The 14,381-nt window shown below is 37.9% G+C and overlaps 2 protein-coding genes across 4 annotated transcripts in view; one reads left to right on the top strand and one right to left on the bottom strand.

The window, feature by feature from the left end:
* The window catches only part of raver2 (ribonucleoprotein, PTB-binding 2), a 164,833-nt gene extending 159,410 nt beyond the window's left edge, over window positions 1-5,423 (top strand). Inside the window, exon 17 of the transcript XR_009816870.2 lies at window positions 2,294-5,423. The gene's annotated coding sequence lies outside the window, so the exon portion shown is untranslated. The remainder of the gene's footprint in view (window positions 1-2,293) is intronic.
* A 178-nt stretch (window positions 5,424-5,601) lies between these two features.
* Window positions 5,602-14,381, bottom strand: part of jak1 (Janus kinase 1) — a 57,725-nt gene continuing 48,945 nt past the window's right edge. For all 3 annotated transcript variants that reach the window (XM_061975734.2, XM_061975736.2, XM_061975735.2), the window contains exons 22-25: window positions 11,488-11,660; window positions 11,235-11,352; window positions 10,987-11,097; window positions 5,602-6,468 (exon numbers count right to left, since the gene is read on the bottom strand). In XM_061975734.2, the coding sequence (XP_061831718.1) occupies window positions 6,352-6,468; window positions 10,987-11,097; window positions 11,235-11,352; window positions 11,488-11,660 (519 nt within the window). In that variant the 3' untranslated portion in view covers window positions 5,602-6,351. The remainder of the gene's footprint in view (window positions 6,469-10,986; window positions 11,098-11,234; window positions 11,353-11,487; window positions 11,661-14,381) is intronic.

Below are 14,381 nucleotides of genomic sequence, written 5' to 3'. Positions count from 1 at the left end.
TTGCAGCACTTTATGAGAAAAATGCTCAAAAGCTGTGCAGCAAACTTGCAGAGATTTTATATTGGATTTAGGTCTGGGCTCTTCCATTCTTTTTGACTTGCATGCCTTTTTTGGTCATTGTCATACAGAAAAGGGACATTTCTGTATCTCTTTCTAGCAGAATATTTGTAATTATTCAGGTCACAATCATCCCTCGCCACATCACGATTCAAAGTTTGTGGCGTAACTATGTTCCAGATTTTTTTTTAAGTATCTTCTACTTATTTTTTTGCCTAAATTACACATTTTCCAGCATAAAAACTGCCAAATGAACTAAAAACATCAATATTTCTGTAGCATTGGGCTCTAAATGAGACCAAACAAATCAGAGCCCGCTGTTCAGTATGGATTAATAGAGTGTAAAAGTGACAAAATGGTATTATTTAATTTCATATAAACCGTTTTTATGTTCTAGCTATGAAAGTATTCGATTTATAATTGAAAAATCCTAATTTGCGGGAGTTAATTTACCAATTAACTGTGATAAACAAGTCCTTACTTTATAGGTTACATTATTTTTTTGGTGGGGAGGAGGCTTATTTAAATTGATCGCAGTAAAAAAAACAAAAAAACGTGGGGTTTTTACATTTTACGGCAGAGTAGATTCTTGCATATTCGCAATTTATGTATACTGTTCATGCAAACTTAGTACATTTTTTAAATTATTTTACTTTATGGTTTTCCTGAAATGAGGTCATCTCATTCGCTTGAAGTCAGTAAACATTAGATATTATAAATATGAGAAAATAAAGCATAAAATGGTGCAGCGGGCCGCCCTTCCCTACAAGCACATCACATGGTCTGATACTCAATACCGACAATATGAATTATATAAATTTGGCCAACAATGAGTGTTTTTAATACTATTGTCATTATGCATGATGACACATTCTTGCTGTGTCCCTTAAATTTGACAGCAACGTCCCTCCGCAGTGCAGATTCCCAGTCACTAATCCTCACCCCAATGGCGGCAAAAAAAACTACTGTATGTCTCCTACAGGTAACATTATCACTAGAGGACAAGGAATAGCTAAACATGCAACACTTCACAAAGTAGGATGATACAAAAGAGCATAGCTAGGCTAGAACGCTTGAATGTAAACCAGGGTGGGCATGTCGATACAAATACCAAGTATAGTATCAGTATATGGTCGATACTACAGATATATTTCTTCATCACAATTTTTTTTTTGTCAAAGCAAAGAGTATTTTTTGCTTTTGTTTAGTTATTTTTCACTATAGACTTGATTATAAATGTGAATTAGGAAATAATTTGAATATTAATCAATATTGTTACACTAGTGTTTTTGTCCGATTAAAGTTGTGATCAAAAATGTAATCATTTAATGATCATGAAAAAAAAGAAGTAATTTCAAATATGAACATTGCTATGACTAATACTGCCCCCTGTAACTACTTGGTATTTGATTAATACCCACATCAGCCAAAATTAATATAAAGTAGTCAAAAAAACCAAGGAGAATAAGTGCTTATTACATTTGCACAGAAGTGTAGGTTAAGTAACTGAACAGCAAGTAGATTGATAGTAATGAGAAAATAATACAACCAGAAATTGTGCAATATTCTCATTATTCTAGAGTCAGCAATACTTATTGCCCATCCCTAGTGCGTGTAAAATGTCAAATGACAAAGCGTCTCATGAAATTTTACCACAAATGTGTTCCTAGCCCTTTCCTGCTGTCACTGATAAGAATATAATGGCAAATTTCCCCTGTTGTTGAAATTGTCCTCCATGTTGCACAGAAATAGTGCTGGGTTCGATCCCCGGTTAATGTTCAATTTGTTAGTATTGCACTAAAAAAAACTTATTGAACAATTTCCTTCACGTGAATTTGTTTCAGTACAAAACATCAAATTACATTTGCGTTAAAAGCTACTACATAAAAATATTTAATAAAAAAGTGTGAAAAATAGATTTTAGCCAAGTTGTATTGTACAGCAAACTTGTACAAGGTGACATCAGTGAAAATATGTGCAGCTACAGAAGCATTAGCTCAGCTTCTACAGTCAACTTTCATACAATGTCTCCTTCAAACTTGTAGCGAGGTGAACACGTTAATATGATCAGAAGTTGACCGTGACGTCGATCAATCACTCGTTTTTTACATCATTAGTGAGGAGTACTTTTACAGTTAGCTTCTGGTGTCACAGGTGAACAATTGAGAGGCGAGAGGCGGGAAAGGTTGCGGAGCTGAATGTGATCTCATAATTACAACAATCACTTGTATTGCAGATGTTGATCCAGATTGAGAGGGAAGTGTCAAGGTAGCAGGAGGGTTTGGAGCGAGCTTCACTGCATCATCAGAATCCAGCATTTATTATTGTCAAAAATAAACTTTCAATTACTATTAATTAATTTATTGTATTGAAAAAAGGACACTGGTCATTTTGTTCCTGATGATTAAACTAATATGACATTTCCATCACTATTACAAATTTAAATTTTCTTTTAAAAAACATCTTTGTTGTTTTTTTTGGCAGTACAAGCCATACTAAAGATCGATAGTCAAATCATCAATTGGGATTTTTCCCATCTTGTCTTGCAGGGAACTACACATTCTCTAAATATTATGCTAGATCAGCGTTTATTTACTACTTTGTAACAAATAATATATTTATTCTTTTATAGTTTAAATCAGTGGTTCTCAACATTATTTTCACTGAATCATCAAATACTTATTTACTCACTGAATGTGTATATATTTATATTTTTTAAACCTTTTAATATCCTTATTTGAGAAGCAGTGATTCATATCACAGCTTTGTCATAATCCTTTGAAGGAAAGTTGTCAATTTATAACAAAAAAATGTGACAAGAATGAAGACCTGAACAATTATTTATAAATTTATTTAATTATTTATTCACTGTGTTGCATAAAATACAATTTCAAGACTAAAAATGTATCTGCATAATTTTATGGCTTTATTCTTTTAATGGTTTTTTTCCTGTGTGACCCTAATACTTATTTGTCTACAAATATTTAGTATTATTATTACTGTGTTTATTAGTCGAATTTGACTTGCATCTCCATGGCAACCGAGCGCCTACACTGTGAAAAGCATTAGGCGGTTTAGTTTTTGGGGTAACTTGATGTGTTCTAACGTACTGTAGTTATACAACGCAACTTATTTACTGTAACTTGCAGAATGACAAAGATGGAAGCATCGGGAGCAGTTTACTTTAGTTTGAATTATAGTAAAAAAAAAAAAAAATTACCTTCACAGTCATTCGTAATTAAGACTATAAATTATAAATGTGTCAATTGACCAAAAAATGCATTTTGTCCACCTCAAGAAAGCTAAATAACATCATTTTGATGTCAGGCCTGTGTAAAATTTCACAGCTGCCTCAGTTGGCCACTTGATGGCAGTGTTGTCTTACCCTGCCGCCTTCCCCTGGTGCAACATAACTGCCTGTATAAGGAGTCTTTTTCTACAGGAAGGAGTTGTCATGCTTCATCTGCTTACTTTCACTTCTAAGGCAGATGGTTTTCATTTTGACCCGCACAGAAAGTATTAAAAACATATTACTGTACAATTGTAATGAACATTCCAGTACTTTGGAATGGATGCTGTCAACTTTGTCAAGTGTTGTACATCAAAAAGCAAATATTACCTGTTCTCTGAATGTCCTGATGATTTGTGATGGACTGTATGTTGAAAATGGCGCTGTGAACTGATGATGTTCCATTCATGAATTTTCTTATTTGTCCTTATTGGGGTCACAGGGGAGCTGGAGCCTATCCCACTCGACTTTGGGTGACAGGAGTGGGGGTACATCCTGTACTGGTCGAAAGTCAGTAACATAAGCAGCTCATTCACATTCACACCTTTTTGGATGTGGGAGACTTACCTTTACATTTGTCTCACACCAAGAAATAAGTTCAGATGCTCAGGTTTTTTTAAGGTTTAGTAAAAAAGATAAAAAGTGAGAATTGTGTTTTAACCCTTGTGCACCCCTAGAGTACTACATGTCTTCCTAATGTGATATAATTGTTCAGTTTGAAGGTTAACGTCTGAAATTTGGCCAGGGAGTGTTTTCTTTATTATTATTTTTATTTACTGTTTTGTGCTTTTGATTGCAACATTGTTAGAATAGGATATAAACAAATTATACACACTTTCTCTTAAGAGCTTTTTGGCCCCATTTACTCCCATTATAACGGCTATTTTCTAACAGACTGTAATCCTGATACATTGCTGTCCTTTTTCTCTGATAACCGAATTAATCTCACTCTTGTCAATTGAAAAATAAGAAAATATTGTTTTGGTTTATTAGCGCCCCATAACCACCAAATGGCACGAGAAAACAAAGAGCATCATGCTTAGAGCTTTGATAAGCGTAAACGAGTTAAACTACAATTAAACCGCTGAAATGCAATGAAAATGATGTTGGACAGTTAAATAGAACATGGCAGATAAACATAAAAGACTTCAAGTCAACCAAGTCCTGCCTGCTTTCTCTCTCTGTCTCACTCAATAGGTACTATAAAATTATAGCTTTTATCTACTGTATCACAATTAATGTCATGACTTATTGACTTTGTCAAGGCTGTAATTACCCAAATGCAACTATTGCAAACACATTTTTTGAAATATTGAATATTTAACATTTTTCTGTTGTAAAAAACTTTTTTTGTGTTTTTTCTTTTTGTCAAAAAGCCAATAAAACAAGAGTAAGTGTGTATAGTCAATCCTAAAGTTGCACAAGGGTTGAATAAGATTAAGATTTAAAAAATGTGTTTGGGTCGCTTAGAATTTGGTTCCCAGAATGGGGTTTAGTCTTTTTTTTCTTAAAAGAAATTCAGAAAAACTGTCTTGTAGTCCAATTTCAGTTTTTGTTAGTTACTGTATCTGCTCCCAAAAATCTGACAAACTGAAAGATTTAAATCCAATTAATCTGTTGCAGACACCCCAAAAATGACAGCCTACATTTAGTTTGTTACGTGCAATGTTAGGCCATATGGTACATATTGGCCTTAAATCAAATCCTACGAAAAGTGGGGCGTACAAAAAATTAATTTTGACTGGAAGGTCAATTACAAGCTGCGATGGCGTCAATGAAAAGTGAAAGTGTATTGTAAAAACAGAATTAGCTTGTCCACACTAATGTGACCCCAAAACAAAATCCGTTTAAAAATGTATGACTTTCTTTATCTGGTATTGCTTTTGTATTTTTCCTTATCATTGTTCAAATTACTTTTTGTGTGTGTGTGTGAGCGTGTCGCTAAGGTAACGGAGTGCCTGCAATATTACAGTGGTAAGATGGGACTCGCAATACAGTAAACAATTGTGCTTTGCCATATCTTCAATATGTGCCACTTGCTGGAGCACAGTAATATTTATTATTACTAGATAAGGAATAGAATGTCTGTGCTACTACACACCTTGTACATGGTTGGCTTTGGTTTTTATTTTGATCTGGTATTTTCTGTAGATTTTTCTACATTTTACTGTGAATAAAGTATTTCTAGACCTGATGTAGGCATGCATATTTGTAACTGTTAGACAATAATAAGTAGATAAAGAATTTGGACTGACTAGGAAGAAGACACTGATTTTATTTAGTTTTCATTGTATAATTATGGATTGTTTCACCTTAAATGACTCTGTTGTCTTTTTTTAGCAGAAGGAATTGTCTTTTACATTCCTAATTAAAATGTCGACTCAAGTTTGTCCTACTTATCTTTTGTCACATTGGAACCAATTAGATCATATTTCAGACAAAAAATATATACACACTAAAGTAAAAAATGGTAATACAAGTAAAATAACTTGTTAAAACACATTTCAAATGAAATGCCACGTAAATAAACATTAAGGTGCGACACATCGGTCTTGTTTTCAGTCAACAACAAAAAATACTTTGCCATCTTGTCATTGGACCTAAAAGTGTAAAATTCGCAGAGGAAATTTATTTTAATTGTTTTCAATGTCGTTATCGCCTGCCACTTAATAGCGAACGCGATAAAACGACCCTTCTGAACATGGGATCCTTAAACTAACTCAAGTTCCGAAAAAGTGCTCATTTGAGAAATGTTCTCTGCAAGAAAAGAGTGGCACTACTAATTATGTCTTAACATGCCTGTAGTAGTAATATAGCCTGAACTACTAGGTGAGACTCCATAAGGTCTCGTGTGTAATATGCAGTAACATGAATATTAAGCAGCATCGATTATCATAAATGCAAACATAGGAGAAAAGCACGCCACTTACTAAAGCAGCTTGAAGCCAGTATTGGTTAGTAGCACGGCCGAGTGTCCAAGCACAATGAAGACGCTGATCTGCCGTTTAAAAGTCATTTTGAGGGCTGAGCTGCTGCATGATGGTCAGCTCATCAATGAGCTGCTTGAAGGTGATTCTCTTCTCGGGCGCTTGTTCCCAGCATTTACGCATCAGGTTGTACACCTGTCCAGACAAAACAACTCATTAGTCTCTTTTATACTTCTAAAGGTGTATCCATTTAATCCTTGTCATGGCACACTGGCTCAGTGCATATAATAAACATGCACATTAGGGATGTCCGATAATATCGGACTGCCGATATTATCGGCCGATAAATATTTTAAAATGTAATATCGGAAATTATCGGTATCGGTTTCATGATTATCAGTATCGGTTTCAAAGAGTAAAATGTATGACTTTTTAAAACGCCGCTGTGTACACGGACGTAGGGAGAAGTACAGAGCGCCAATAAACCTTAAAGGCACGCAGGTACTTCCTTTGCGTGCCAGCCCAGTCACATAATATCTACGGCTTTTCACACACTCACACAATTGAATGCAATGCATACTTGTTCAACAGTCATACAGGTTACACTGAGGGTGGCCGTATAAACAACTTTAACACTGTTACAAATATGCGCCACACTGTGATCCCACACCAAACAAGAATGACAAACACATTTCAGTAGAACATCCGCACTGTAACACAACATAAACACAACAGAACAAATACCCAGAACCCCTTGCAGCGCTAACTCTTCCAGGACCCCGCCCACCTCAACCTCCTCATGCTCTCTCAGGGAGAGCATGTCCCAAATTCCAAGTTGCTGTTTTAAGGCATGTTAAAAAAAAATAATGCACTTTGTGACTTCAATAATAAATATGGCAGTGCCATGTTGGCATTTTTTTCCATAACTTGACTTGATTTATTTTGGAAAACCTTGTTACATTGTTTAACGCATCCAGCGGGGCATCACAACAAAATTAGGCATAATAATGTGTTAATTCCACGACTGTATATATCGGTATCGGTTGATATTGGTATCGGTAATTAAGAGTTGGACAATATCGGAATATCGGTAAAAAAGCCATTATCGGACATCTCTAATGCACATACTTCATTGCCTGCAAATACCAGATCTGTGTCTGGTTATATTTAACAACTTCAGGGGGAGCCCTGGAGCCAAACACATTAAAAAAAAACACAATGGCTCTTCAAGAATAGACTAACTTGTCTCAATTTTAGATACCCATCTTCTGTATGAGGTGTGTCAGAGAGGTTCCAGGACTGCTGTAAGCAAAGAACCAGCGTCCTCTGCAGTGGACATTTCTTTTCCGCCTTCACATTTTTTGGGGGGGAAATGCTGTTATGCAAAACACAAATGTCCACTGCAAAGGACGCTTGTCCTCAGGAGTATATTTCAAATTGCAGTTGATTGTTTTTTGTCAGACTTATAATTTTTGAGAGACAAAAAATGCCCGTATGCAAAACACAAATCGTCACACTGTTAAAATAATCAACCAAGTCATTTTGTAAAAAAAATTGTTTTTTTTGCTAAATCATCTTAGTATGCCGGCCACCTATTGTAAACTCATCTACATCCTCAGTTGACCAGATCATGTGATTTTACCACTTCAAGATAAAAATGGCCTATGAGAAATAAATGACCAACAATTTTTTGAACATGCTTTTGTGACTTAAGCAAGATATGGTAACACTATTTTAAAGCTGTCCACATAAGAGTGACATAAGCATGTCATGAACATTAATGACAGTTTTAAGTAACATTTATGCTCATGATCATGTTACCATAAGCTTGTTTAAGTTACAAAGGCAAGTTCAGATAATTGCCTCGGTGTTAAATTACATAATTTACACACAATGCCATTACTGTGCCAATAACCTTCTTTTGGTACATCCTTTTTGAGTCAAATGATCAATAAATGTCATGTGTTACACTTTTGGTGAAGTTTTGGTGTTTCCTGAAAAACTTGAAAAAATCAGTTAGGTGATTATTTTAACAGGGTGACGAGATGTCAACTGCAGAGGATGCTTGTTCTCAGGAGGATATTTCAAAACGTCCACTGCAGTGGACATTTGTTCTTCATCTATTTGCTTTGTCTAACTTACAAATTTGGAAGGGAATTGCCGTTCAGCAAAAACACAAATACTCACTCTAGAAGATGCTTTGTTTTGGGCCTATTTCTTTAATCAGACTTTCACATTTAATAAATGATAAATGATAAATGGGTTATACTTGTACAGCGCTTTTCTACCTTCAAGGTACTCAAAGCGCTTTGACAGTATTACCACATTCACCCATTCACACACACATTCACACACTGATGGCAGGAGCTGCCATGCAAGGCGCTAACCAGCAGCCATCAGGAGCAAGGGGTGAAGTGTCTTGCCCAAGGACACAACGGACATGACTAGGATGGTAGAAGGTGGGGATTGAACCCCAGTAACCAGCAACACTCCGATTGCTGGCACGGCCACTCTACCAACTTCGCCACGCTGTTCCTGTTATCCAAAACTTAAATGTCCGCTATAGAGGACACTTGTTCTCAGGAGAATTGTGTAAGTCTGACAGAAGAAAAGAGAACAAAAACTAAAGTCTACTGCAGGACATTTGTTCTCAAAAAGATATTTCCAAGCGTTCTCTGGAGTGGACATTTGTTTTGTGTCAGACTTATAAATTCTTTCAGGAAAATAGCCATTAAGCAAAACAAATGTCCACTGCAGTGGACACTTGTTTTGCTTACATTTGCTTGTTTTCAAGAAGCTTTTTCATTAGTTTTGGCTCTACTGACTTTGTCAGACTTTCTGTTACTGCACTGCAACAACATAATTTCCCCATTGTGGGATAAATAAAAGTCTATCCTATCCTAGGGCTCGGCAATATATCGAGTTTGTAAGATATGTAGATATACTTTTAAACAAGATATGAATTGAGAAAATATCGTAATATCGATATAATTTATTTCACGTTAAAATTACCAAAGTGAAGTGAAGTGAAGTGAATTCTATTTATATAGCGCTTTTCTCTAGTGACTCAAAGCGCTTTTACATAGTGAAACCCAATATCTAAGGCCGCTAATTTGTTGTGTTCATTGTTCTCCCCCGATTCCCTCCATGCGCTACTAAACCCCCCCCTTCCTCCTTCTCTTCTAAGATGTGCGTGATGAGTCACGATTGGTTAGGGACAGGCCAATCAGAGGCAAGATAGGGCGGGTCATCGAACCAGAAAGAGAACTCACAACAGACATCCCAAATGACGACGAGATTCGAAGAAGAGAAGAGGGAATGATCAAGATTTATATATTTAAAAAACTAGTGGAAGATGGCAGAGGGATTCTCTTACTTAGATTTTTCTTTTAGAGATGTCGACGACGTCTAGGAAACCCACAATGCGTGTACTTGGCCACATTTGGACAAATGTATGCGTCTGGATAAAACATTCATTTGAGTTGTTTACCATGTAAGCCCAAATCCAAACTGTTCTCCATTTGCCAAGCATATTTCGCTTGAGAAATGCTGCCAAAAATGTATGCTGAAGTGAGAAAGATCATAGCCGCACAATTAAATCCAGTCACTTACTTGACGCTGACCAGAACCGTACATAGTTGACTAGGAATTAAAAAGTGCCTGCCTGCAAATGTACTTTTTATCTGAGTTTGATACATTTTGTATTATTTGCACAGCCATGTTTATTTATTTTATGTAGAAATACTATTTTTTTAATTTTATTTATGTTGTGTAATTCTATGCTACTTAAACCGTTTTTTTGTGTGCTGTTAATACCTATCTTGACTAACTGGGTTAATAAAAGTGCCACTGACTGTTTACAGTACACTTGTCATTCACTTCAATTTCACTGAATATCGCTCAAAAATAAATATATTTATATGTATACTTTCACCGGAAAATAAATAAAGATATATATCGAGTTTAAGTAAAAATATATCGAGATATACTTTTTCGTCGCCCAGCCTTATCCTATCCTACACATTTTTGGGGGGAAAAAATTCTGTTTTGCAAAACACAAATGTCCTCTGCAGTGGACATTTGTTTATGGTCTTTGTTTTGTCAGACTTACAAAATTTGGGATAAAATTTCCCTGTTACGCCAAACATGTTCTCAAGAGGATATTTCAAAGCATCCTCTGCAGTTGACATTTGTATTTTGCACAACAGGGCCCTTTTTTACCCAACTTTTTAAGTTTGACAAAAGAAAGAGACCAAAAACAAATGTCCGCTGCAGAAGACAGTCCTCAGGAAGCTATTTCTAAGCTCCAGCACGCTGATGTTGTTTTTGGTGAGGAACTGTCAGATACTCGGAGCATGGCGAGCAGGCGCATTGTCATACTGTCACTACTCTCGCCTCTTCTCGCGCACTGAACCAAGCTGCTGTGTGATTTTTTGGCCCGCAGTGTGTGACGCCCCTCACATTTTGACGTTGAAGGCAAATCAACATCAAAAGTCCTGAAACTTCTCTGACACACCTCATGTATGGCAGAATTGTGCTAAAGATTCATGTAAGATTCACCGCAAACTAGAAGAAAATGTTCCCCCAAATTCTAGTACACTTGAGACTAAAAACAATGACTTTAGTGATTCTTGTAAAATTGATGTACAATAAATAGTGAATATTTTGTATGTTGAGATGGTCAGCAAAGGGAGAAAGAAAAGCATCTCTCACAGGTTCAGGACAGCCGTCAGGACGTGGAAGCCTCTTCCCCTCGGCCAACACGTTTACCAAGAGAATGATGGTCGTCTGACCTTGGCATTTACCCATTAACCTGGAGAACATCTGCAAGGTAAAGAAGGTAAGGTGGAGGTGTAAGCAATATTAACATTGTTGTGTCAGCATTTACAATAATACCAAATCAAATTTGATATTTTAGCAAAATCTAAAAATATACTGTGGGGCAATTGAACACTATCTACCTCCATTGGATTCTTGAGGGGGTCACAGTAGGTGATGAGCTCGTACATTGTCACCCCGAACGACCAGACGTCTGAGGCAAAGTAGAACTTGCAGAGAGTCAGGCACTCCGGAGCATACCTGCGAAACAGACAAACATGTCCCAAAGTGGTTTATTTGCCAAGAGCAACACACGATGAGGTGATTCCAGGCTCCAAGGAAATGTAAATAGAGATGCATAGTGTTCATGTCACACAATGCTGATCGTATATTCACCAGAAAACAGGGCTGACATGGTCATCCTTGGCAGTGTAATACACTTCATTGTCCTTAATGCTCTTGGTCAGACCGAAGTCGCCTATCTTCACCGTCCTCTCATTCTCCACCAGCACGTTTCGGGCAGCCAGGTCTCGGTGGATGTAGTTTTTAGATCCCAGATAATCCATTCCCTGAACACAGTAGATGACATATAGTTCACTGGTGACCATGGACTTGTTGCCATGAAGGGAGTGAAGAAACAGTCATTGGGGCTCACTCTTACAGAGACTTGCTTATGGGGGCACCCGCTTAAATACGCAATCGACAGACTTCTTGGGAGTGAGACCAACGCTGTAACATTTACTTGTGACCTGTTAATAAATGCGTGTTCAATCTTTCAGAAGACCTGACCTTTGACTGTCTTTAACAGACGTGATTTAAAAGTCATTAAAGAGGGAGATGTCAAAATCACTACATGGAGATTGTTCCAAAGCTTTGGAGCAACCGCAGATAAAGTGAAATCCACTTTGTATTTTAATCGATTTTTAGGGAAGACAAGGAGAAATTGAGCAGCAGACAGCAGAGACCTTGTGATGGTGTACATTTTTAACAGTTCAGACATATATATATATATATATATATATATATATATATATATATATATATATATATATATATATATATATATATATATATATATACATACATATATATATATATATATATATATATATATATATATATATATATATATATACATACATATATATACATACATATATATATATATATATATATATATATATATATATATATATATATATATACATACATACATACATACAGGTAAAAGCCAGTAAATTAGAATATTTTGAAAAACTTGATTTATTTCAGTAATTGCATTCAAAAGGTGTAACTTGTACATTATATTTATTCATTGCACACAGACTGATGCATTCAAATGTTTATTTCATTTAATTTTGATGATTTGAAGTGGCAACAAATGAAAATCCAAAATTCCGTGTGTCACAAAATTAGAATATTACTTAAGGCTAATGCAAAAAAGGGATTTTTAGAAATGTTGGCCAACTGAAAAGTATGAAAATGAAAAATATGAGCATGTACAATACTCAATACTTGGTTGGAGCTCCTTTTGCCTCAATTACTGCGTTAATGCGGCGTGGCATGGAGTCGATGAGTTTCTGGCACTGCTCAGGTGTTATGAGAGCCCAGGTTGCTCTGATAGTGGCCTTCAACTTTTCTGCGTTTTTGGGTGTGGCATTCTGCATCTTCCTTTTCACAATACCCCACAGATTTTCTATGGGGCTAAGGTCAGGGGAGTTGGCGGGCCAATTTAGAACAGAAATACCATGGTCCGTAAACCAGGCACGGGTAGATATTGCGCTGTGTGCAGGCGCCAAGTCCTGTTGGAACTTGAAATCTCCATCTCCATAGAGCAGGTCAGCAGCAGGAAGCATGAAGTGCTCTAAAACTTGCTGGTAGACGGCTGCGTTGACCCTGGATCTCAGGAAACAGAGTGGACCGACACCAGCAGATGACATGGCACCCCAAACCATCACTGATGGTGGAAACTTTACACTAGACTTCAGGCAACGTGGATCCTGTGCCTCTCCTGTCTTCCTCCAGACTCTGGGACCTCGATTTCCAAAGGAAATGCAAAATTTGCATGGTTGGGTGATGGTTTGGGGTCCATCGTAGTCGAAGATGACGTAGCTTCCATTTTGTTGCTCTGGTCGGTGGCTATCGTTGCTGGCGACGATGCCACGCCATATGACTATGAAGTCCGATCCTGGAACCACACGTCCTGCCACAGTGGGGACATGTCAGGCCTGGATCAGGGGGCTGGGATGGTTCTGGAACTGCAGGGTGGTGTCTTCGCCTCCGCTGATCCCTCCGGTGTTGGTTCCGACACTCCTCCAAATACATGACCCCGTCATGGCACAGCAAACGCCACAGCGATCGATTGGCTGCAGCTGTCTCAAGTTCGTGGGGTTTGATGTTGCACCTCTTCAATATCCCTTTCAGTTGGTCTTTGTACCTCAGCTTTTGTCCTCCGGGCTTTCTGCTGGCTGAAAGGAGCTGACCATAAAGCATCTGACGAGGCAATCGGTGTCCTGGCATCCGGATGGTGTGACCAACCCACCGGAGTTGTCGCTTTGCCAGGGTGGCCTCTATGCTTATGGACTCAGTGCGCTGCAAGATGTCCGTATGAGGAACTCGGTCCTGCCATGTGATGCCAAGAATGCGTTGGAGACATCTGATGTTAAATGCATCAAGGCAGCGGATGTGTCTGCGGTATATTGTCCAGGCTTCTGACCCATACAGCAGAGTTGAAACACACACCGCCCTGTAGACTAACACTTTCGTTGAGGTTCGAAGGTGGTTGTTTTCAAACACCCGGGAGCGCAGTCGTCCAAAGGCAGAGGAGGCTGAGTAGATACGAGCCTGGATGTCATCATCAATCTGGCATGTTGGGGTCAGAATACTGCCGAGGTAGCAAAACTGCTCAAAGAGCTTGAGGGGTGTGCCGCTAATGGTAAAGACAGGGGGTGTAGGGGATGGGGACCTCTCCTGGATGAGAACCTCTGTTTTCTGAATGTTGATCACCAGATCTAGTGAGCGGTAGACTGATGACATGGTGTCTAGTGCATGCTGCATGGCATCAGGAGTGTGAGCGAGGAGTGCTCAGTCTGCATATTGCAGCTCCTGGATGTTGGTGCCTGCCATCTTCGTCTTTGCCTGTAGGCGCCGGATGTTGAATAGGCTCCCATCCAGGCGAAACTCGATGGAGACACCACTATCCTTCGTGATGGACTGCCGGAATAGGAGTGTGGCTGCTGCCAGGAAAAGATTGAAGATCGCTGGGGCCAGTACACACCCCTGCTTCACCC

Source organism: Nerophis lumbriciformis, linkage group LG14 (genome assembly GCF_033978685.3).
Source record: "Nerophis lumbriciformis linkage group LG14, RoL_Nlum_v2.1, whole genome shotgun sequence".
Classification (NCBI taxonomy): Eukaryota; Metazoa; Chordata; class Actinopteri; order Syngnathiformes; family Syngnathidae; genus Nerophis; species Nerophis lumbriciformis.
Note: the sequence above shows the minus strand (reverse complement) of the source record. Positions and strands in the feature narration are given on the sequence as shown.